The sequence below is a fragment of the Ovis canadensis genome, chromosome 10, assembly GCF_042477335.2.
Source record: "Ovis canadensis isolate MfBH-ARS-UI-01 breed Bighorn chromosome 10, ARS-UI_OviCan_v2, whole genome shotgun sequence".
NCBI lineage: Eukaryota > Metazoa > Chordata > Mammalia > Artiodactyla > Bovidae > Ovis > Ovis canadensis.
In genome coordinates this window covers 67,639,259-67,665,189 of record NC_091254.1, presented here as the reverse complement: position 1 = coordinate 67,665,189, position 25,931 = coordinate 67,639,259, and the positions used below count along the sequence as shown (strand labels likewise).

Genomic DNA, 25,931 nt, shown 5'->3' with positions numbered 1-25,931 from the left:
ATGTTACAAGAATGTATAGACAAGTAGATAGGTGACTATCATTGATCACAGTTCCTGGTACAAAGTAACCAAGTAATAAATGTTACTAGAATGTGTGAGAGAGTGTGTGTGAGTAAGAATGGAAATTGGTTTGTTTTTCAGCTTTTGCCATTATAAACTTGACTACAAATAACCTTTTTGTATGGCTTTGTACACATGTGTGACTATAGTTGAAGGATAAATTTTTAGAATTAGAATTATTGAATCAAAGGATATGTGCCTTTGTAATTTTGACAGACATTGCTATACTGTCCCCCAAAGTTATTGTTGTACTCTTAGTTTGAATCACGAGTTTATGTAAGATGTTTCAAAGCTATACAAAGATGTTATTTGTAGTCATGCTTATAATGGCAAAAGCTAAAACAAACACACAAAAAACAGTTTCCATTCTTATTCACACACACACTCATACACATTCTAATAACATTTTTACTTGGTTACATTGTACCAGGTACTGTAACCAGTAATATTCACCTCTCTACTTATCTATACATTTTTATAACATTTAATATATTCACACATTATATGTATATACATATATACTTACATATTTTTAAACATCCTCTCTGGATGCTTGCATTTCATTTTTCATCTGGATGTTCTTATGCAATGCAGTGACAACCCCAGTGTGTGCTGCTGAGAAGGAGAAATAAGCCTTTATTTCCAGCATTTCACATGATTATCTGAAACCCTTTTAGAGCTTCAATTTGCTGAGTCTCCCACAACATCTGTCTATCAGGATTTCCTCCCTGACTCAGGAGCCCTGGTGAGAGCCCTGGTCAGAAGCCCTCTTTATACGGGCTTCCCTGGTGGCTCAGACATTAAAAGAATCTGCTTGCAATGCAGGAGACCCCAGTTCAATCCCTGAGTTGGGAAGATCCCCTGGAGAAGGGAAAGGCTACCCACTCCAGTATTCTGGCCTGGAGAATTCCATGAACTGTATAGTCCTTGGGGTCACAAAGAGTCGGACGCGACTGAGAGACTTTCACTTTCATATATATATATATATATATATATATATATATATATGAAAAGTTAAAAGTGAAAGTGCTAGTTGCTTAGACAAGTACAATTCTTTGCGACCCCATGGACTACAGCCCGCCAGTCTCCTCTGTTCATGGGATTTTCCAGGCAAGAATACTGGAGTGGGTAGCCATTCCCTTCTCCAGGGGATCTTCCCAACCCAAGGATTGAACCCAGCTCTCCCACATTGCAGGCAGATTCTTTACCAGCTGAGCCACAAGGGAAGCCCATATATATATATTCACACATATACATACATATATACACACATTTATATGTATCAATGTCTATCTCTAAAATATAACATGAATCACTATGCCAGTATTTATATGGGCTATGTATGTCTTAAGAGTCCCTTGTTCTGCAAGGAGATCCAACCAGTCCATTCTGAAGGAGATCAACCCTGGGATTTCTTTGGAGGGAATGATGCTGAAGCTGAAACTCCAGTACTTTGGCTACCTCATGCGAAGAGTTGACTCATTGCAAAAGACTCTGATGCTGGGAGGAATTGGGGGCAGGAGGAGAAGGGGCCGACAGAGGATGAGATGGCTGGATGGCCTCACAGACTCGATGGATGTGAGTCTGAGTGAACTCCAGGAGATGGTGATGGACAGAGAGGCCTGGCATGCTGCAATTCATGGGGTCGCAAAGTGTGGGACACGACTGAGCGACTGAACTGAACTGAACTGAACTGATGTACTGACCCACAAACTAGTGTTTAAGTATCTGATGGGAGGGTGAATCTCTCCTTATTCACAAACTACTTATTGTGTCCTTCTTGTAAGACTAAAATGAATGAAATAATCTAGATGTTTGTTGCCTATAGAATCCTGGAATAGCACCAATGTCAAAGTTTCATAGGAAGAGCTGAGTGTACCTATAGATCCTGTGAAGTTTTATGTGTTGCTAGTGATTGATTGATTAGTTGGTTTGCTTCGTTTGGATTAGCAGTGATATTTTTAAAAGCCTTGAACTGAAAATTTCTTCAACTTCTCTTAACATCTCAAGAAGTTAAAAATGCTTGAGCAAATATCAAACTTTTAAATTATAACAAATTCACTCTTTGTGCTGTATTTACATGGATAACTGAGTTGATATATATAGTTAACATAAATATAGTAAATAATAGAAATATAGTTTCCTCTATGTGTAAGCAAATTGCATTTAGTATTGTCCCAGGTGGCCCTACTGGTAAAGATCCTAAAGTTATGAGATGCAGTTTCAATCCTAGTTCGGGAAGACCCCTGGAGAAGAAAATGGCAAACTGCTCTAGTATTCTTACCTGGAAAATTCCATGGACTTTTTTTTTCCTAGTGGGCTACAGTCCATGGGGTTGCAAAGAGTCAGGCACAACAGAGCTCACACACACACACAAATTGCGTTTGAAAACAAATCTCCTTATAAACTGATGACAGATATCTACACGGACATTATTTTGATAAGGATCCAAGTATAATCTGATGTCTAGTGGCTGTGGAGAGCTTTCTAAAAATTAAGCTGGTGACCTATTTGGAGTGCCTCTAGATGGTTTTATTGTTAAGACTTTGGAGGCCACTGTTGGAGGCAAAGAAGCTGCCTTCATAGGTCTGAGAGGCAAAAACTACTGATCTTTAACATGTAACTACTTCAGGTGGAATGCATATAACATTAAAATGCTGGTATGTCAAAATGGGAATTGCTTCACTGAACCCTCAAATGAGTTTTGAGTGAAATGACCTTGTAGTGACTTTGTCAGTCAGGCTTTCCTGCTTGGGACGCAATCAAAGCTATATTTCAATCAAAAGCACCTTTCTCACTTTTCAATCTTAGACTACTTCTAGCACTTAACAAGTCTGTGTATGGTTAACTAGTTTCATAGTTAGAAGTAGAAGTGAACAGAGCACCATCAAATTTAACTTTCGAACTTATACTTCTCTGATTAATAAATGGAAGTTTATGTGTATAGCACAACACAAGAAATAAAGGTATCATGGAGGTTGTTGTTGTCATTGTTTAGTTACTGAGTCATGTCTGACTCTTTTGCAATCCCCAGAACTGTAGGCCGCCAGGCTTCTCATTCCAGAAGATTTCCCAAGGAAGAATACTGGAGTGGGGTGCCATTTCCTTCTCCAGGGGATCTTCCCAATTCAGGGATTGAACCAGTGTGTCTTGCATTGGCAGGTGGATTCTTTATTGCTGATGCACCAGAGAAGCCCCTGACATTGAGTAGGCGAGTCTAATTTTGCCCAAGATAACGATACTGTTCATATGTCCAGTTAAGTAACTGTGATATTTTAGTGACATTTTAGTAATATCTGGAGATATGTTAGGGTTCACCAGTGGCTTAGTGGTAAAGAATCTGCCTGCTAATGCAGGAGATACAAATTTGATCCCTGGATCAGGAAGATCTTCTGGAGGTAGAAATGACAACCCATGCCAGTATTCTTGCCTGGAAAATTCCATGTACAGAAGAACCTGGCAGGCTACAGTCCATGAGGTTGCAAAGAGTCAGATACAGCTGAGCACATAGAGATATGTTAGTAGAAGAAGCATTTTGTGCCTAGAACAGAACCTAGATAATTCTGAGATTCATTTATTTAAAGCAAAAAAAAAAAAAAAATTAAGGATCACCAATTAATCATATTTGAAATAGTAATATTTTAAAAGTATTAATAAAGGGTAAGACTATTCGTTTTGAATAACCTTGAGTTGATTAATAAATATAACACTCCAATACCCTGTAACAGTCAACTGCAGACAAATGCTTGTTGACATATGTTCTACTCATATTTTTGTAACGGTCCAAATGAAAAAGAAGAGATTTTTGTTCTTTTTTCTATATATATATGAGGCTATTGGCCATTGCAGAATAAGAGGCCAATGTTACTGCTGCTAAGTCGCTTCAGTCGTGTCTGACTCTGTGTGACCCCATAGATGGCAGCCCATCAGGCTCCCCCATCCCTGGGACTCTCCAGGCAAGAGCACAGGAGCAGGTTGCCATTTCCTTCTCCAATGCATGAAAGTGAAACATGAATAGCAGATGTCAAATAACCCAAAAACTCAACACTTCCTAGTTCTGATACACTGCTTCACATTTTGCCCGTGGTTGCCTGTGATGAAATGATTGGCAAACCCTTGGCCATGGACAATGGAAGGTTTCCCAGGGTTAACTCTATGATTCTTCTTGTGTTTGCCTTTGATCTGTCACTCGGTCACTCCATAAATCTAAGGCTCTTAAAATGTCAAGGCAATGTCTCTTTCAACATGGTAAGGCTTATCCATCAAAGGCTTTACATTTTTTTCTTTGCTCATTTTAAATGAATAGTTCAAGACTGAAGGTATTTCCATAGTTGTACAAGAGGATGGTACAGCCAAGACCATGCTGTTTTGTAGCCAGGGAGCCAGGGTCTTCACTCTCCAAAGAAAACCAAATAAGGTTTTCACCGTGTAGCTAATATGCAATGGTTGATGATCTTTAGAGAAACATGCCTAATAATAAGTGATTAAGTGCTTTCAAGGGTGTTGACAGATATAGCCTGAGCTGAAAAGCAATTCTAGATATAATTTATGATGTGAAGCATTTTCTTTGAGGACTTTGCAAAATTAAGAAGAGGTTGGTTATGTCTGGGAGACAGCTGAGCATGGTATATGGATGTACCTTAGCTGGCAAATTCTCTAATTTTAGACTTTTTTTTTTCTTTCCAATGCTTTTATTTTAGAGATTTACTATTTGTCTTTCCTAAAAGATCCTCTGGTGAAAATGGTAAAGGAATAAGAAAATGGCCAAAATGCAGTGGTAGAAAGAAGAGAGAATGAGGATTGTTCTTGAGTCAGAAATTATTAGCAGGGACTTCCCTGGGGGTCCAGTGGTTAAGACTTTGTCTTCTAGTGCAGAGGGTATGGGTTTGATCCCTGGTCAGGGAGCTAAGATTTCACATTCCTCACAGCCAAAAAAACAAAACATGAAACAGAAGCAATGTTGTAACAAATTCAATAAAGACTTTAAAAATGGTCCACATCAAAAAAAGAAAGAAATATATCAGCAAAGTTGACTGAGGCATTTTGTCCCCAAGATTCCTTTCCAGACATACTCGTGCCTTCTCACCCTTGTGTTTCTACTTCTCTCCTCCTTAGCTTCATTTTACTTTCCAGAAAGGGGTAACCCAATTCTTTGGGTGTTAGGTTCTATATGTCTCCTTCCCCCTCACACAGTGTTTTTAATTTATATTAAAGAGCTTTTGATTTCCATAGTAATCAAATGTTTTCTAAGCACAGATTATTCCATAAACCATTCTCTGGATAGAATTAGGTTCAAGTAAGACATGAAATGACTTAATAAGATTTGTTGAATTTATTAAGTTTGAGAGTCACTTTCTGAGCCATGAGATCATCAGGTTATAATTCTTTAGTTTCTTTAGGTGTCACAGTGATCTTCGAAGATTCAGCTCAGAGAAGTGAATTTGACCATAAAGCTAGATTTGTGAATAGCATTTCTTAATGCTCTTACTTGAATCTTTTCAACACATGTGACATGTCAATGAAAGCTTTTAAGCACAAATTGAGGATAAGTTTTCAGGTTCAGATCATAGAAGAGTAGCCATCCAGTTATTTATTGGCCTGTTACAGACGTGGAAATAAATTTCATTGTAACCTGAGAAAGGATATATATTTAAGGTGAAGTTAATTTACTCCTAAGACATATTTATATTTAAGGTGAAGTTAATTTACTCCTAAGACATATTTATTTTTTTTTTGTTTTTATTCTGTTTCTTTGCTGCTCTCAGAGCTTTTGTTTCTGGAAACTTAACACGTTTTAATGGAGTCGTTCATCTATTTCAGCCAGTCCTAGGAATCTTTTCAGAGCAGTGGAAAGCCCTTTCTTTGCTGGAGTACACACAACAGAGTCCTAGGACAGGGTCTCTGTCTTACACAACTCCAGGGGGTGCTGTTCATACCCTAGTCTATTTAAATAGCTGCTGCTGCAGCTGCTGCTAAGTCGCTTCAGCCGTGTCCAAATCTGTGCGACCCCATAGACGGCAGCTCACCAGGCTCCCCCATCCCTGGGATTCTCTAGGCAAGAATACTGGAGTGGGTTGCCATTTCCTTCTCCAATGTATTTAAATGGCATTTCTGGCCTATTCTTTAAGTGATTAAGTTTATTTTAATGGATGTAAGATGGAACTTGTAATTGATACTTGTCCCCAAGGCACAAGTACGATGTAAGTCAAGAAAATATTTTCTGTGCACTTGACCAGCAGCTTAAACTCTCCCTGTACTTTTTAAAAGTAAATTTATTTATTTTTAATTGAAGGATAATTGCTTTACAATATTGTGTTGGTACCCGCCAAACATCAACATGAATCAGCCATATGTATACCTATGTACCCTCCCTCTTGAACCTTCCTCCCACCTCCCTCCCCACCCTACCCTTCTAGGTTGTCACAGAGCTCCAGTTTGAATTAAAGAAAAAGAAGAAAGGGAGATCAATCAGACATGGGAAATCCTTGAATGAGGGTGTCTTATCTTATTAAAACGCCCGTTCAAATGCAGAAAAACTCTTATCTGCCACAGGAAACAGAGATAAAAGCAGAAGAATACACCCTTCCCCAAACTTGTGAAACACAGCTGCTCCATTATTTCCTTCTTTTGACTCTGACTGTAAAAATATTTCTATAATATCAGTTATTTGAAAGAAATGTTCACAGTTCATCACCAGATGGAACGACAGTAGTCTAGCAAAGTAACCCTGGTTGTCACTTGTAATGTGTTGCTCACCCACCTTCCTGAAAGCATCTCTGTGCTTTCTGCATTCATCTCCGCCACATTTACAAATAACACACCTCATAGAATCCCATCAGATAGTGAGAAATAGTGGGTTCTGTTTTATACCAGTCATTTCCCTGACACGTTTGAGGAGGAGAGACAGAGGGGAGGGGAGGAATTTTTCTTTCCACTTTTTCCTGTCTGCTTGGCAAGCGGAACTCCCAGAGAAGAGCCAACGCCTCATTTCCGGAGGCCCTGGCTTTCTGTGTCAAGAAGACTTGATCTATCTGGTAGGGAGGAGGACCTGGACCAGACAGTACAAAATCAATCAATCAGTAGTAAGCCCAGTCATTTCAATTCTCAGAAGAATTGTTTCAAATATGGGAACTGAAAAGCTCATGACAAGTCTTAATACAAGATGTCTGTCTTATGCTCAAATTCATTCACTCATCCATGAACTCATTCATTCATCATTAAGAGCCAACTCACTGGAAAGGACCCTGATGCTGGGAAAGATTGAAGGCAGGAGGGGAAGGGGACGACAGAGGATGAGATGGTTCGGTGGCGTCACGGACTCAGTGGATGTCAGTTTGAGCAAACTCCGGGAGATGGTAAAGGACAGGGAAGCCTGGCATGCTGCAGTCCACGGGTTTGCAAAGAGTCAGACATGACTTAGTGACTGAACAGCAACATTTAATCAGCAGTCACTGTGTGCCAGGCACTATGCTAGCCACTAAAACTGTTGTAGAATATTCTGAAACTAAGAACCAGTTAAAGCTCAGTGCATCCTGTTAATATTTTTGAAAAATAGAAAGGAGAATGGTGGTTATGGTTAATGAGACAATTGAACATTTGTTAGTGCAAGATGGTTACCTTTGGCATTTCCTGACCCTATGGGTCTAGATTCCATTGGGTATTAAGAATGGTATCTACTAATAGGATTTTCTCCATTTAATTTGTCAAGAATGTAATTTTTAATTAAAAAAAGAATTGGAAAATATAAATTTCCCCAGTTGGAAAGATTTTGTAAGACTCATTTAGCAATACCTTTGAAGAAAAGACATTGATTTTCTATTCACACTGTTTATCCTTTTAGAAATTTTTTAAACTATGTAATATAAAAATATGGATATACTACAATAGTATATAGTACATAGTAAAACTATGTACTGTAAAAATAATTTTACAATATGATATGAAATTTTGTAGTATTCTGTTGCCTTTTTTCTTTCTCAAACAGCTGTTTCAACATGAAGTTATGAAATCATGGGCATTTTTGAATAGAAACCTTATAGTCAGTATTACCATGACTGTTTTCAATCTAGTGTTTATTTGTTTATTTGTGTTTATTTATACAAAAGAAATGTGCTAGCAAAGCAGTGGAAGCTTTAGGGGAAAGAGGCAAGCCTGAGGACAGGCTATCATTTGTCAAATGGACACTACATTGCTCCAAGGAACAACACTAACAAAAGCTCTTTCTCAAATGAGCCATCACCATTGCAAACCAGTGTCAGTAATGGGAATATTTTCTGACTGGCTCACATTTGATAAATGATAAGTAATACGTATTCAAACTTAATTTTAAGCGGGCCCCAAACATTTAAGTTATGTGGCACGGACCTAGAAACAATATTGATCCCTGACATTGTTTTTTTTTGCAATCAGAGAGATTTGATTAGAGGCATGATTTGTCTTCAGTACTCAGATTTTGCCCTTAAGTTATCTAACTGAATGACAAAAACTGCAAATAAGAAATATGAATGTGTTATTGCTAGGTTTAAAGTTAGACTTGCTTCCTCTTGCAATAAAAGAGAATCCGTTTCCTCTACCAAAAGGAAAACTGAATCGTTGAACTTCAGATTATAGGCATTGGGTGTCATTATTTTTGTCAAGAAATAGTGAAATAATTTCCAGGAATTATGAAAACCTGTAAGAACATTCTTTCACCAAATTTTAAAGTGGCGTCTTGGTTGAGATGGATTTTTTTTTTTTTTTAAAGTTCACAGCTTTTCCTCCACTCAGGGCAAGAGATTAATGTCTTTGCATTCTTAATAAGCTCCAAGCCCTAAATTGCCAAGATATTCTGGATGGAGGCCATTTAGGCAGAGATGAGCATCAACAGTAAGCATGGTCTATGTCACAGGAGATCAGGCTTCTCAGCGTCTCCACAAAGCCTTCTGATGAGAGAAGCAGAGATTGCCAAAGTCATCCTTCTGACTACAAAATAATAGAAATGGGCACTCAATCCCTCACCTTCTGTGACCTCTCAGGACTGACAGCATTCATGTCTGAACTGAAATCATGAAGGGTTTTTTGGCAGTCTCTTTTCCTTTGGAAGGGTAGATTAGAAAATTGTAATCTGTCGGTTGTGATTAAGTTGCTGACTATCTCTGTGTTGAGCTTGAAGAGAATTGCTACAATTTTCAGTTTGTGTTTCCCTGTCCCCTGTGATAACTTGGGTCAGAGGTTGGACTGCAGGCCTCCCAGTGGTATGAAGAGCAATCATCCAATGTCTAGTCTGAGCCAAAAGCAATAATAACCTCAAAACAGAGCCTGGATTCAACGCAGAACTCATTTCCATTGACCAGACGTGTCTCCCTTCAGTGACCAGACACTCATTCATTTTGACTCATCTAATGATTGTACCCTGTGATACTCACATTTGCATATTTAGAGACTGTTCAAGACAATAAAGTAATTGAAACTATCTGAATTTTTGGACATTAGATGAATAAAATAGCTAGGGATTTATCTATTACTTACCTAAGTTAGCATGTGTGTGCATGCTAAGTCACTTCAGTCATGTCCAACTCTTTGCGACCTTATGGACTATAGCCCTCCAGGCTCCTCTGTCCATGGGATTCTCCAGGCAAGAATACTGGAGTGGGTTGCCATGCCCTCTTCCAAGGGATCTTCCTGACCCAGGGATCGAACCCACAATATCATGTCTCCTGCAATGACAGGTGGGTCCTTGACCACAAACGCCATGCAGGAGGCCTCACATAAGTGAGTGACCAAGGACAAATATATTCCCTGGTAGCTCAGTTGGTAAAGAATCCATCTGAAATGCAGGAGACCCCAGTTCGACTCCTCAGTCAGGAAGAACCGCTAGAGAAGGGATAGGCTACCCACTGCAGTATTCTTGGGCTACCCTGGTGGCTCAGCTGATAAAGAATCCACCTGCAATGCGAGAGACCTGGGTTCTCCTGACTCAGGGTCTCTCACAAGGGTCAAGTTATTGGCAGGGCTGCAGTCATGAGAAGGCTTGTCCAAGGCTGGACACTTGGCAAATCAGTGCCAGCTCTTTTCAGGTGGCCTCAGTCCCTTTCCATGTTGCCTCTTCACAGGGACCCTCCTCCTTGACATGGCAACTCCCTCAAAGTGATGATCCAAGAGTGAGCAAGGAGAAAGCCAGAATGCCATCTATGAACTAGTCTCAGATGTCAGGCATCATCAGTCCCATCACATTCTATTCACTAAATGTGAATCATTAAGTCCCTCCCTGCCCCCTGCTGCTTCAAAGTGAGGGAAATGAGCTTCACCTTTTGAAGGGAGGACTGTCAAAGAATTTGTGGGCATGTTTAACACTGGAGTGGGTTTCCATGCCTTTCTCCAGGGGATCTTCCCGATCCAGGGATTGAACCCAAGTCTCCTGCATTACAGGTGGATTCTTTTACTGTCTAAGCCATCGGGGAGCCCTAAAAAACCAACGCAGCAAGTTAATAAACTTCTAAGTACCTCTAAGTCTTTTAACCTATTAAAATGCAGATTATAGTAATTTACCTTATAGGATTGCTTTGGGCATTCAATGATATACCATAGGTAAATGGCTTAGAATAGTGCCTAACCCATTGTAAATGTTAGTTTTCCTTTTTCTTCCCCCTCTGATATAAAGACAGAATGATTAGAAAGACTATCACCTAGATGCAATAGTTTATACCACACTGTGTCTGGAAGCATTCTTTCAACTGGTTGGAATCTTTCTATTATGTTTGCAAGGGTAACTGGCAAGTCTTCTAAACCACCTCGAGCTTGTCGCTGGTTCAGATTTGCTGGATCCTGGGTCTTCTACATTTCTGTCAATGTCTTCACCATTCATATGACCAACTTCTTTGAGTGTTCTGGCTCCTCACGTCTTATATCCAACCCATCAACAAGTCCTGCTAGCTCTGTTATCAAAATATATCCTGTCTATAATCCATTCCTTTCAGTTGCAAGGCACCACAAGTTTCAGCCCATGATCTCTCATCAAATCTTCTTTTCTTGACTATTCTAGTTTATCATTGTCTATCTAGTCTATTCATAGTCTACTGTTCCACTTTCTAGTTTATCTTGAGCATCCAGAGTGATCTTTTTATGTGTTTAGAATGAGAGGGGTTTTGGTATTTTTTTTTAATATGGACCAATTTGTTTCAAGACTTTGTTGAATTTGTTACAATATTGCTTCTGTTATTTATGTTCTGGTTTTATTAGCCATAAGCATGTGGAATCTTAGTTCCCTGACCAGGAATCAAACCTGCAACTCTTGCATTGAAAGGTGAAATCTTAACCACTGGATCACCAGGAAAGTCCCTGGAGTGATTTTCTTTTAACGTAAATAAGATGATGCCATCTCAATGTTCAAAATATTGCAAAGAATTTCCTTTAAAAAACAAATCACACTCCTCCCTCTAATTACATCTAGACTGGTCTGGACCACTCCAGTCAGCCTTAAGAACCTTCTTTTCATCTCTTCCTCTCACTAGGGTTATTTTGACATCAGTTCAGTTCAGTTCAGTCTCTCAGTCGTGTCCGACTCTTTGCGACCCCATGAATTGCAGCACACCAGGCCTCCCTATCCATCACCCACTCCCGGAGTTCACTCAGATTCACGTCCATCGAGTCAGTGATGCCATACAGCCATCTCATCCTCTGTCATCCCCTTCTCCTCCTGCCCCCAATCCCTCCCAGCATCAGAGTCTTTTCCAATGAGTCAACTCTTCGCATGAGGTGGCCAAAGTACTGGAGTTTCAGCTTTAGCATCATTCCTTCCAAAGAAATCCCAGGGCTGATCTCCTTCAGAATGGACTGGTTGGATCTCCTTGCAGTCCTAGGGACTCTCAAGAGTCTTCTCCAACACCACAGTTCAAAAGCATCCATTCTTCGGCGCTCAGCTTTCTTCACAGTCCAACTCTCACATCCATACATGACCACAGGAAAAACCATAGCCTTGACTAGATGGACCTTAGTCGGCAAAGTAATGTCTCTGCTTTTGAATATGCTGTCTATGTTGGTCATAACTTTTCTTCCAAGGAGTAAGCATCTTTTAATTTCATGGCTGCAGTCACCATCTGCAGTGATTTTGAAGCCCCCCAAGATAAAGTCTGCCACTGTTTCCACTGTTTCCCCATCTATTTCCCATGAAGTGATGGGACCAGATGCCATGATCTTCATTTTCTGATTGTTGAGCTTTAAGCCAACTTTTTCACTCTCCACTCAGGACCTTTCTATTTGCTCTTTCCTCTGCCTAAAATACAGTCTACATGGCTTACTCTTTTGTTTTAGTCAAATCCCTACTGAAAGTTGCCACGTGTGAGAGAGACCTGACTGGTGGTGCAGGGGTTAAGACTTTGCTTCCCATGCAGTGGGTGCAGGTTGGATCCTTGGTTGGGAAGCTAAGATCCCACATGCCTCATGGCCAAAAGAATCAAAGCATAAAGCAGAAGCAATATTGTAACAAACTCAATAAAAACTTTAAAAATGGTCCACATCAAAATTATCTTTAAAATAAGAAAGCACCCAAAATTTCATTACAATTTCTCAGTTCAGTTGTTCAGTCATGTCCAACTCTTCGTGACCCCATGAACTGCAGCATGCCAGGCCTCCCTGTCCATCACCAACTCCTGGAGCCTACCCAAACTCATGTCCATTGAGTCAGTGATGCCATCCAACCATCTCATCCTCTGTCGTCCCCTTCTCTTCCTGCCCTCATTCTTTCCCAGCATCAGGGTCTTTTCCAATGAGTCAGCTCTTCGCATCAGCTGCCACAAATCCTGTGAACACCATATTAAGTATTTAGGTATTCTTCCTCTGCCTCCCTCACTAGACTGTAAGCTCCATGAGAGCAGCGAGTTTGCCTTGTTCACTGATAAACCCCCGTACTCCAAATGGTGTTGGCACATGGTGGGTATTGAATACATGTTTGTTGAATGAATAAATGTATAAGCAGAGTTATGAGCCAGCCCATTTTAATCCAGAGGTCACAAGTTAGAGGCTGATCTGACACATAAAATTATTTTGTTAACATGATGTTATTATCTGTTAGTGTTTTTGTTTTTTCAAAAATTTGAATTAGTTGACAATTTTTATAAACTGTGAGATTTATATAAACATTTGGGGATTAAAATCAAGATATTTTGGTACTGGGGATTTCTTATCAACAATCACATCATGTTTATTAGCACAGGCTCCTTTTAGACAGGATTTACCGCAGACCCCTCTGCTGTCTATTATTTCCTGACACCAGTGACTTTCTTGCACCTGGCTGCCTTCACTCTTGTGTGATCTGTCTGGCCTTGCAGGCTTTCCGACCCTAGAAAAAGCATATTTGCTGTAAGTTTGCCAACATTTGTCTACATGTCGGTGTAATTTTTCATGTCTGTCTTAGAAATGAAATTGGTCTCATGCTGGAGCTCTGAGTCATATTCATACTGAGACACACGTTTCAGCTTTGGGTGCTATTCTAGTTGCCAAACAGTTACCCAGCATGATAAACTCTACAAAGAAATGTTACAAGTAGAAGAATGGAAAGACTTAATTATGTTTCAAACTAGTTTTCAACTTTGGAAGGTTATTCTTTAAAACACCCATAGGTAGATTTAAAACAGTTTCTTTTCAAACCGTGTAAACATTTGACCCAGATGTTTACCTAATATGATTCATTTACATTGGGTGTGGGGCATACCCAGTTGTCCTACAAAAGAAAAATCATGAGTTTAACAGAAGATGGCTGCATAGTTAGTTTAAAATAGAAATGTATGTATAGTAGCAAGAACTAAGTCATTTTGCTCACTGAATAACCAGTGCCTATGTATTTTAGGGACTTGAATACTAAAGCATCTACTGTGTGTCAGGAACTGTGCTAGGCAATTGCAGAAGTTGTATTCTGTCTGATAGGCTAGGGGTTGCAGACAGCAAAAACTTAACAAAACAAACAAGTATACTATACTACACACAATAGGAGTTAACAAGTGCTGTAGGTGTAAAGGAAAGTGGAGTAGAAAGACAGAGATGGGGAGGCCTGACCATTTTCTATCCTTAGCAGTGTGGTCATATTGAAAAGATGAGACTTGAGCAAGAGCTAAAAGAAGTAAAGGTTTTAGCCAAGTGGATCTGTGTGGGGAAAGCCTTCTGGGAGAAGGAAGGACTCAGGTGAAGTCTTAAGGAAGAAGCATGCCTTGTGTTGAACACATTCTGGACAGTGTGCTGACTGACAGTGCAGTTGACCAGAGTGAAGAGTAAGGACACGAACACACACTCTGTTCTCCATAGGAGTCATCTGTGCTTAGTCACTCAGTCATGTCCAACTCTTTTCGACCCCATGGACTGTAGCCCACCAGGCTCCTCTGTCCATGGGGATTCTCCAGGCAAGAATACTGGAGTGGGTTGCCACTCTCTTCTCCAGGGGATCTTTCCAACCCAGGGATAGAACCCAGGTCTCCTGCATTGCAGGCAGATTCTTTACCAGCTGAGCTACCAGGGAAGCCCAAAGAGGCATCTAGTCTAACTAAGAAACACTTTTCACCTATTTTTGACTAATCTTTATTTTTATTTGGCCGTTAACTGAGCATTGGAGACTTCATAAGAGTATGAGAGGCATTTTCAGCACTACAGGCTCAATTTAAATTTAAAAAAAAAAACTGGAATATAATTGTTTTACAATGTTGTGTTAGTGTCTGCTGTGCAATGAAGTAAATCAGTAATATGTATACATATATCCTCTCTCTTGAGCCTCCCTCCCACTGCCCCCCACCCATGCCAGCCCTCTAGATCATCACAGAAGACTAATCTGAGCTCCTGGTGCTGTACAGCAGTGTCCCATTTTTGTAAGGAGAACTGAAGCAATTGGCCCTGCAATAGAAGAGACCTTGACCCTAAGCTCCTGTTCATGTGTAGCTAATTCTCCTGAATTAGCTGCCCTTTCATGATTGCCAGCCCACTCTCTTATTCCAGATATCTAACAAATGCAGGTGGTTTTCAGAGGAGTGCATGAGAAAAAGAACTGGAATTTGTTATTTTACTCCACAAGCTCATTCACCTCCACTAAGTAATAAATACAGTTCAAGAGCACCCTGTGAACATCTCCCTAACAGAGCTTTGTGTCTCCTCAATGCAGTTGCTCGCCAAGGACTGGCCCTTTGGGGTTGAGATGTGTAAGCTGGTGCCTTTCATTCAGAAGGCCTCCGTGGGCATCACTGTGCTGAGTCTATGTGCTCTGAGTATTGACAGGTAAGAGCATGTATCTAAGCAACATATATCCTGACCAAAATCCTAGTGGTTGCTACGTTACTTAGAAAGTAAACTGTAATTCAATAAAAACCAGGCTCTGCCAGCTTGGCAATTGATTCTGTTTTGTTCTTCAGATATCGAGCTGTTGCTTCTTGGAGTCGGATTAAAGGAATCGGGGTTCCAAAATGGACAGCAGTAGAAATTGTTTTAATTTGGGTGGTCTCCGTGGTTCTGGCTGTCCCTGAGGCCGTGGGTTTTGATATAATTACGAGTGATCACATAGGAAATAATCTGAGAATCTGCTTGCTCCATCCCACTCAGAAAACAGCATTTATGCAGGTAAATTTTACTTTTCTTTCCCTTTTCTGCTCTTGCCTCATAAATGTTTAGCTATTTTCCCCCAATCTCCTCTTCTTGGGAAATTATTGATTTATGACTGTCCTTGGCTTAAATTAAAAGTGTAGGTCCCAGGACCTCAGGGTTAACAGCAGGACTAATGACCCATGCTACAAGAAGCTAGGTCATTACTTCTCCAAGAATCCCCTGGTTCTCAGGAATACAGATAAGCCAAGTTGACATAAGAGAGTCGATTAGAATTTATAGCTTTCCTACTCAAATTCACATAAGAACTGGCAGCTACAACATATTTTGCATTAAGCAACATAGCAGTCATTGGAGGCAGTGTGTGGTTAAAGGGATGATCAAGTGGAAGTCACCCTGGTATGGATAGACTGGTAGAAATCTAAGTGACTCCATGAATCTTGGTATGAATGACAAGCCTGTCCTGTCTCTAAAGGGAAAACTACCATTGCAAAGAACTCCATCTTGTCAATTTATTTAAGAGTGTTTAATTAGGAAATGGGGGAAAATAGCAATGCTGGTCATCAGAAAATAGACCGTAAGTGAAAAAGGCTCTTCCCAACAGAAAGGGTGAAGAGGAGTAACGCAAAAGGAGTGGGTCCAAATGTCACAAATAATTATTTTCTACTTTACACATAAGTTTATATAAGACTTGATGTATATGTGTATAGATCATGGTAAACAAAAGACTAAAGAGGGGCTTTAATGGGAAACTGAAAATGAAAATGCTGTTTCCTTGTTTCTTATTAGTTACAATGGAAAAAGTACTGCATGGGTGTGCGCTAAGTCACAGTCATGCCCCAATCTTTGCGACCCCATGGATCTTACTCCACCAGGCACCTCTGTCCATGGAATTATCCAGGCAAGAATACTGGAGTGGGTTGCTGTGCTCTCTTCCAGGGGATTGTTCCAACCCAGGGATCGAACCCACATCACTTATGTCTCTTGTCTCAGGCGGGTTCCTTACCATAAGCACTACCTGGGAAGCCCAAAGTACTGCATAGATTCCATAACTTCTGTTCCAACAGAGACATATCTGGAACAACAATCTTTAAAAGGAAAAGGAAAAAAGAACAAGTAAGAGAGGAGTCATTTTATAAGCAATTTTGATTTTTAGTTGATAGTTTAGATGTATACATCCCTGAGCTAAATGATTACTATAGACCTCTTCCTACCTGCTTTCCCCAGAAACAAACTTGTTAAAAAGTGAGAAGTTCCCCCAAAACACTAAAATATCTTTACACATCCAGATGTGGTAAGGAATTCCTTTCACTTCTGTGAAGACAAAAATATTTGAGTTATCAAGTATTCAAAAATTTGCCCAATTGCTTACATTTTTATATATAATTATAGCACACTGCCTTAGAGAATTGAAACACCTTTTAGGAAAAGTTTGTTTCACTTAATTTAATTTTTTGTTCAGCAGACAAAAAATTCTGCATAGTGGTGTAAAGATTCTACTGAAAGATTCTACATAGTATTTATAAAAGGGATCTACTTTAGGAGATTATTCCTTGATGAGCATTTTTAAATATTTGATATGTAAGAGTTTCTTACAGAGGAATATTAACTATAACATCCTTTCTTCCCCTTAGTTTTACAAGACAGCTAAAGACTGGTGGCTATTTAGTTTCTATTTCTGCCTGCCATTGGCCATCACTGCATTGTTTTATACCCTGATGACTTGTGAAATGTTGAGAAAGAAGAGTGGTATGCAAATTGCTTTAAATGATCACTTGAAACAGGTAAGGAAATAGAAATATTTGCTGACTCATGATTACAATTCCAATTATGAATATGAAAATTATTGTAGTGACAATAAACTGAAAGTATCATCTACTAGAGCATAATTGCTTTTTCTTAGTCTGATATTTTTAATATGTTCTATGCTATCTACCTGGAGGTATCTTACATAATCTAAAGGAATGTAATAAGAGCCATCACTTTTTTAGAGAAACCGTCTTTTATTGGAGTATAATTGCTTTGCAGTGCTGTGTTAGTTTCTGCTGTGCAGTGAAGTGAATCAGCTGTATGTGTACATAGATGCCCCCCTCTTGGACCTCCCTCTCATCACCGCCCATCCCACTCAGCTAGGTCATCACAGAGCTGACCTCCCTGTGTCACACTGCAGGTCCCCACTATCCATTTACACATGGTAGTGTATTTAGGTCAAATCTCATCTCCCAGTTCATCCTACCCTCCTCTCCCCTGCTTGGTGTCCATACACCCTTTCTCTATGTCTGTGTCTCTATTCCTGCCCTGCAAGTAGGCTCATCTGTACCATTTTTCTAGATTGCACATATAAGCCATTACTTTTTAAAGATGAATCTCTAGGATGAGAGGAAAGGCCGGCTAGTTAGGAGGTTTGAAATGGACATGTACACACAGCTATATTTAAAATGAATAACCAACAAGGACCTACTATATTAGCACATAGAATTCTCCTAAATGTTGTGTGGCAGCCTGGATGGGAGGGGAGTTTGAGGGAAAAGGGATACATGTATATGTATGGCTGAGTCCCTTTGCTGTTCACCTGAAACTATCACAGCATTGTTTATTGGCTATACCCCAATGCAAAATGAAAAGTTTAAAGAAAAAGATAAATCTCTAGTCATTTAGGTTCTAATTCAAAGTAACTATTCAGCTTAAAACTCTGTATCCTGAATTTTTACAAATGCCACTCACTTTTTGTAAACATTATTAAACATTTTGTTTGGAAAGAGAGAATGCTGTGATTATAATGAGCCATCCGTTACAGAGTCTGATTGTGGTTTTATTTCAGAGACGGGAAGTGGCCAAAACAGTATTTTGCCTGGTCCTTGTCTTTGCTCTGTGTTGGCTTCCTCTTCATCTTAGCAGGATTTTGAAACTCACTCTTTATGATCAGCATGATCCCCGTAGATGTGAATTTTTGAGGTACGTAATAGTTGTGTAAATAAATGCCATTCAGAAGTTTTTCCATTGATTCCTTTCATTGGCAGGAAGAGAGAGTACCATTTTTCTAATCCTCAGGGAGCAATTTAAGATGCCCCCCAGCTTTTCTTTTAACTTTTACTTCTATTTCCAACGGAGAAGTAAGGGGAGCTTTGGAGAGCACTGAGAATGGAGAGCCAGGGCTGTCCAAGTGAGTGAATGACATGATTGAAAATATCAGATCTGGTTCTCCATTGCACTTTGTAAATCCTTTGTTTTTTAGACAGCCTGGGCACTTACAAAATATATTTTATTTTAAGGCAGAGAATTGAGCATGGGAGTGGGAATAAGGATTAAGGATATGACAGGGACAGAGAATAAGACAAAGAGAGAGACAGAAGCAAAGAGAAAGAGAGAGAGACAGAGAGAGATCAAAATCAGCAAAGACTAATGATAAAGTAAAAATAATTGTAAATGGGTAGTTTTTTAATTTATAAAGTACAAAAGTCTGTAAAGAATTTGTGCTCATAGCACATAAATAAATCTTTGTATTATTTTCGCAGCTTTTTGTTGGTATTAGACTACATTGGCATCAACATGGCCTCCCTGAATTCCTGTATTAACCCAATAGCTCTGTATTTGGTGAGCAAAAGATTCAAAAACTGCTTTAAGGTAAGAGAGTATTCTAAAATCAAAAACCCTTTTAATCTGGTATCAAATATAACCCTTACAAACTATTAATATTTCTAACCAGAGAGATCTAGTCAATTGTTTTATAATTTTCCCTTGTATTACATGATAGATGATTGTTTAAATATAAATTTTGCTCATAAATCACTATAATTGATTTCTCCCTACAAATCCCAGTCAACCATTCACTACTGCCTCAACCAGTCTTACTCATAGAATTACTCAGAAAATGAATAAAAAATTACATGCATTGATATCTGAATGCTATCACATGATAAAATCAGAGCTACACATGAATTAAATGCACTGTTTCCCTTTTTGGAAGATTTTGGACTAGGTAACACACTGCTAATTATAACTAAGTTAGTCTCCTTTTCATACACAGGTGAGAATTACAAGTCAAACAAAGCAGCTTAATTCAAGTTCTACCTTCACTTTTTTGCTTTCATTCAATAGCAGTGTTCCTTGATATAGAATACATGAAATTATTCCTCATTTGGCTGCTTCCATTTGTGTGTAACATCCATCCATTCATTCACTCCTTCAGTTACCTAGTATGGAATAAAATATTCCTTCCCTTATAGCCACTTGTTCCTAGTGTAACCAAACCCGAGTTGGCTGCTTGCTGCTCATACACCAATAATTCCAGAGGCAAGTGTTAATAAAGGAGAAAAAATGGAGAAAAATGCTTTCATCAGAAAAGCCAGCAATCTAGGGAGATGGTGGACTCAGGTCCAGAGACTGACTCCAAAGATTCTGTTCAGTCATGACAATTTTTAAAAGGAAAAATGGAGGGAGAAGAATCTCAGTGAATCATCCTGGCAGAAGGTTGGGCTCTGCCTCTCCATGGAAGGCAGACTGTCTGGCTCTCTCTTCAGATGTTATCTTGCCAAGTAATCTGCTCCCAGGATTCCTTGCGGGGACTGCTGTGGGTGCAGACCTAGTACTGCTTCTTTTTATCTAGGAGAAGCATCAACAGGTTAGACAAGGCATCTTGTGCACTCAGTTGAGCATTAAGTCAGGAGTTAGTTTCAATTGCTTAGTGATCAAATCCCCAGGGGTGTGTTAGTTGCTCATGTCCAATTCTTGGTGACCCCATGGTCTGTAGCCCACCAGGCTCCTCTGCCCATGGAATTCTCCAAGCAAGAATACTAGAGTGGATTGCCATTCCATTCTCCAGGGGATTTTCCCAAACCAGGGATTGAACCTCAGTCTTCTGCATTGCAGTCAGATTCTTTATCCTCTGAGCCACCAGAGAAGCCTATAATTAGGTTCTTTTAAGGTTAGAAGTAAACAGAAATAGGCAAACAGGAAAGGGACAAAGGAGCTGTTTTCAGTTCCCCCACTGTCAACCACCATTCCATTTCTATAGGATTAGGGGTGAAGTCCTAGGGCACCATATTCTCAGAGGGGAAGATGTCAACATGGTTCTGTAGCATCTCTTTGCTGACAATTCTAGTTGTGTCCTTAAATGTACGGGTGGAACAAGCTACAATTATTTTGATGCCCACAAAGTTACAGATTATTATGTATGTATGGGTATGGTAATATTTCCACTTGCATAGGAAAAAAAGGTTTGAGTTATATATTTGTCAAATATTAAGACTATTTCTCAAGTAATCAAGAGTAAGTATCCAAGAATTGAGTGTCTTTCTATTTCATTTTAATTAAAAGATGAAGAAGTGTAATTATATACATTTTTCTTCGGTGTAGCTTCTAGTTTAAAAAATTATCAAATACTACTTCTGTAGTTATATGTTTTTAAGGAGAAAATAAGAGGGCATGGCAAGAAAGTGGCCCAAGAATTGCTGTTCATGCAGAGAAAGCCAGAATTCTGGTGAGCGGGGAGGGTTGTGATAGTGTAACTTGATGTAAACTTATAACAAAGTTACTTTGTTTTGGGCAGTCATGTTTATGCTGCTGGTGCCAATCATTTGAAGAAAAGCAGTCCTTGGAGGAAAAGCAGTCGTGCTTAAAGTTCAAAGCTAACGATCACGGATATGACAACTTCCGTTCCAGTAATAAATACAGCTCATCTTGAAAGAAGGAATATTCATTTTCTTTATTTTGGACAGAAATCATTCAAACAAAGAGGTGTCTGCCAAAGTGAAACAAAACAACATGTGTGTTTGCACAAAACAATGTACAAATCTAAGAGCGATTATTTTCTTCACACTCAAGAGTTCCACATGACATTTGACGAGCTATTTCCAGCATGAGAAGACAAGCAGTGAGAATTAAGAAAGCCTCGTTGTGAAAGCACTTAATTCTTTACAGTTAGCACTTCACTATGTTATAGCTCTTCAGAACTTCTGGTCTATTCATGCACCACTTACATTTAACTTGAGTTCACTCAGAATTCCTGTGAAAGATGTTTATTTTTGTAAATTAAGATGCATCTGATGTAAAGGAAAAAAATGTCACTGCAAAACAGAATTTTTAGATGAAATTTAAATTACTCAATTTAAAAATTTTTAAATCTTTTAAAGTTTCACACCTTTAGTGGGACTATATTTGGAAACAACACATGAAAATAGTTCGGCTAGTGTATTTTTGACATTAGAGACATATTTAAATGATCAGGAGGGAAAATCAGAGAGACTGAGGTTTTTGAAAATCATGCAACTTTGCATTCAGAGAAGATCAAATGTCACAAAGGGACAGAGAGAGAAGTTTTGGAATGCCATGCCAAAACACTGCTTTGAAATCGCCTATTCGTGTGCTTGGCAAAGAAAGGACTACCTACAATTTTTTTGAGGATTATTAAAGCATTCTTCTTTTACCACTGTAGTTTAAATTCTGTACTTTTAGTTTTGTCATCTGTAAATACTTAGCTACAATACACAATGTGTAGATGATTAAACAGAGGGCAGGCCCCAGTGTTCATACCTTTACAATGGAGAGATGCCAGTAACCCCATCATGGACAGAATGTGAGTTGCCTGGAGCGTTGACCATATGGCAAAGGAAACAGCAGCATCTTCTCTGCAATTAAGGTGGTATCTGGCATATGTACCATATGATAGTTAAAACACTGTCTCTAAGATCATAGCTATTACAGTCAGTGCAAGAGACACCTTTAAAACTTATTACTAACTTTTATATTATTTTTGTAAATAACTAATAGAAAAGAGTTCTGGATGCGGTGCTTTCCTGTCACAGGCAAAACTGCTATATGAGACCGTTAAGAACCTTTTAACTTTGTGCATTCTTGCTGAATTCTTTCATCTCCCCAGCAAAGTGCCTTAGGTTAACTCAGATGAGATGTGTGTGAAAATATGTACGAGAGAAAAACGGAAGACAGAGGAAATGAGATGGGGCGGGAGGAGACCCATGGGGACAGATTCCCATTCTTAGCCTGATGTTCGTCATTGCCCTTTACATCAATGCGAAAGGTCCTGATTCTGTTCCAGCAAAACACAGTGCAATGTTCTCAGAGTGGCTTCAGGAACAAATTGGGCCCAAGAGCTTTAACTCTGTCTTAAAATATAACAGAGTTTCTGATTTTTTTTTTTTTTTTGGTAACCCAGAGCCACATGTTGGGAATAAATGAGCAATGTTGCTTTCCAGCACCTAATGTGATGATACCAAAAACCCAACAATGCCAGAAAGGAAAGACAAGTCATGGATTCATGTGCCACATAGAATTTATTTACACATCACAGTCGTGTTTATTAATGTCTTCCTAATCATTTTCAGATCCTTGTTATCACAAGAGACATTTCAAACTTCGGATCTTAAATTAACTTTGGGTCACTACTGTTTTCAGTTTGTTAATGGATTTTTTTATTCCTATTTAAATTTGAACTCATTTTGTGACCATTTCATTTCTTCCTCATTTACATTATAATGCCCTTTCTCTGTGTCAGAATCATGGGCTGTCAACATCTTGCCAAATTTTAAACTGCACACAGAAAGTATATGCATGCATTATTTATAATGAACTCATGTTCCGTAGCTTTTCTAAAAATGGTTGATTCAAAATTTAAACAGACTGACAAAGGTTGGTAAGAAACAAACATGATTTCTCAGCATAAATAAAATCAATATGGAGAAAGGGGCTACCGTTTAATTTTCAAACATATTTTCTAGTATTAAGGACTGTATAATATAACAATGGACAAAAGTAGTGTTAACATGGTTGGAAAGCTTAAAAGATTTATGACACTTTTTGATTTTCTCTTTTATATTTGCTCATATGGGTGTGCATTAGTATTGATAGCTTATAACATATGGCCAAAGGAATACAGTTTATAACAAAGCATGAGTATGCTGTAACTAACTTTATAAAATTGTAATATAACCATGTAAAATAATTATATATTTTGTTTTTTCTGAGGTCACTTAAAGTGGCAACTACTATAGTTGCTAATTCTTTATGATGTAAACAAAATCAATAAAAATTTAAATTGTTTTTGAAAAAGACCAGCTTATTTTTTTCAATGTGCAAACAATAATTTATTAAACACTAATTTAGTATTAAAATTTAAAGGAAATATGAATGTCACAAATGGACTTTACTTATGTAAAACACACAACCATCAAGAAAATATGAAAGTTCATAAATTAAAATGCCAAAGTTTCTGTTAATGGTTTATGGTTTATTGTTGTGAATAACCAGATACATATATACATTCCGTTTTCCTAGGTTATCTGATTGATAGTTGCCAATGGCACCTTATGTCTTTCCACCTCTGGTTTCTTGCCTGGGGAGCATTTCATTGTCTAATTATTACTGTATCATAGATGAAAGGTGAAAGGCTGAAATGCGATTTTGGAATCACTCATTTCATTTCACAAGCTCCTTTTGAGTATTTACTAAGTGCAAGATAGGATGAAATTAAGAAAATAAAGAGGTCGGCTCTTACTGGATAGGAGATAGAAATGACAGCAAAAATAGTACAAGACAAAATGAAGTGACCACTAAATAACTGTGTTTTGCAGCTCTCATGGTTCACATGCCTGTATCTCTTAGTACACAATCTCTTTCTTCCCCTGATAAAAATAATCAAGAATTTGCATTTACTCTTTTACCAAATAATTATCTTAAACTCAGCCTAGTGTTCCAGAGGTTTGTATGAGTTATTCCTCACCTTTTCTGAATGGCAAGTTACCTAATCTGAGCTGGGCATTTTGAGATATGCTTGTGTGCTGAGTCACTTCAGTCACATTCGACTCTTTGCAACTCAGTGGACTGCAGCCTGCTAGACTCCTCTGTCCATGAGATTCTCCAGGCAAAGATACTGGAGTGAGTTGCCATGCCCTCCTCCAAGGGGTCTTCCGAACCCAGTGATAGAAACCATATCCATCTTTTATGTCTCCTGCATTGGCAGGTGGGTTCTTTGCCACTGGCACCATCTAGGAAGCCCCCATGTACTTTGAGATATAGATGTTCTGAATTCAGGAGCTATGTGAGAAGTACAAGAAAGCAAAACTCAGGCAGAACCCTCTCTAAGGATTCAACAAAAAGCCTTCCTTCTCTTGAACTATATTAGTTATAGAGTCACAATAATAATAATGCCCACATGATTCATGATAGTAAATGTAGGCAAAACAAATGTAATTTAGGTTCTTGGAAGAAAACCAAAAGATGTGGCAACACTAAGATGGAAATGTCCAGAAATCCAAACAGTGCAGAGGCCAAACTCATGAAGAATAATGTATCTGGCTGGACTGACTCACTTTCAGTCATTAGTCAGCCACAGAAGTGACAACATTAAATAATCAACGAACCGAATGTGTATACCCAAATCAGAAAATCCCACTGAACACTTCCAGAATGTAAGGCTCACCAGCCCAGGGAATAACTCCATCATGGTAGGAAGGCAGCATGTGTAATGGAAAAAACTTCAAATGTTAAAAAAAAAAAAAAGTGATACCCTTGATTGTTTTGACACTTTGGTTGATCTCAAGTCAGTTAACATCTCTGAGTTCCAGTTGAATTATCTATAAAATATAGATATGAACACTCTTAGTCTATCTCTTATATCAAATCAACACATTTATAACATTGTTGTTATTCTGTCGCTAAGTGGTATCAAACTCTTTGCGACCTCATGAACTGCAGCATGCCAGGCTTCCCTGCTCTTCACTATCTCTCGGAGTTTGCTCAAACTCATGTCCATTGAGTCAGTGATGCCATCCAACCATCTCATGCTCTGTTGTCCCTTCTCCTCTTGCCCTCAATCTTTCCCAGAATCAAGGTCTTTTTCAATGAGTTGGCTCTTTGCATCAGGTGACCATAGCATTAACTTGAGCTTCAGGTTCAGCATCAGTCCTTCTAGTCAATATTTAGAGTTGATTTCCTTAAGGATTGACTGATTCAATTGCCTTACTGTCCAAGGGACTCTCAAGAGTCTTCTCCAGCACGACAGTTTGAAAGCATCAATCTTAATATGTAATTTTATTGTACCCTCTAAAACATAGGTATATTCAAATGCAGAAGACATAGTCACTGTCCTTCAGAAATTCACACTCTAATGGGAGAAGTAGACAAATAAATTCAAGGAGCTAATATGTTATAGGTTCTAGAATATGGATACATACACAGTAAGAATAGACAGTTCAAGGAAACTCATCAGAGCTGTTGGAACTTGAATTGAACCTTAAAGGAAGTTTACCCAACAGACCAGGAGATAATGGCATTACTGGCAAAGTGACTATCTAATGGGGAAAAAG

The 25,931-nt window shown here is 38.8% G+C and overlaps 1 protein-coding gene across 1 annotated transcript in view; it reads left to right on the top strand.

Moving 5' to 3' along the window:
• Window positions 1-23,676, top strand: part of EDNRB (endothelin receptor type B) — a 30,052-nt gene extending 6,376 nt beyond the window's left edge. The window contains exons 3-8 of the mRNA XM_069602359.1: window positions 15,179-15,291; window positions 15,426-15,630; window positions 17,247-17,396; window positions 18,434-18,567; window positions 19,128-19,236; window positions 21,161-23,676. Coding sequence (XP_069458460.1) covers window positions 15,179-15,291; window positions 15,426-15,630; window positions 17,247-17,396; window positions 18,434-18,567; window positions 19,128-19,236; window positions 21,161-21,295 — 846 coding nt within the window. The 3' untranslated portion in view covers window positions 21,296-23,676. The remainder of the gene's footprint in view (window positions 1-15,178; window positions 15,292-15,425; window positions 15,631-17,246; window positions 17,397-18,433; window positions 18,568-19,127; window positions 19,237-21,160) is intronic.
• The last annotated feature ends 2,255 nt before the right edge of the window (window positions 23,677-25,931 follow it).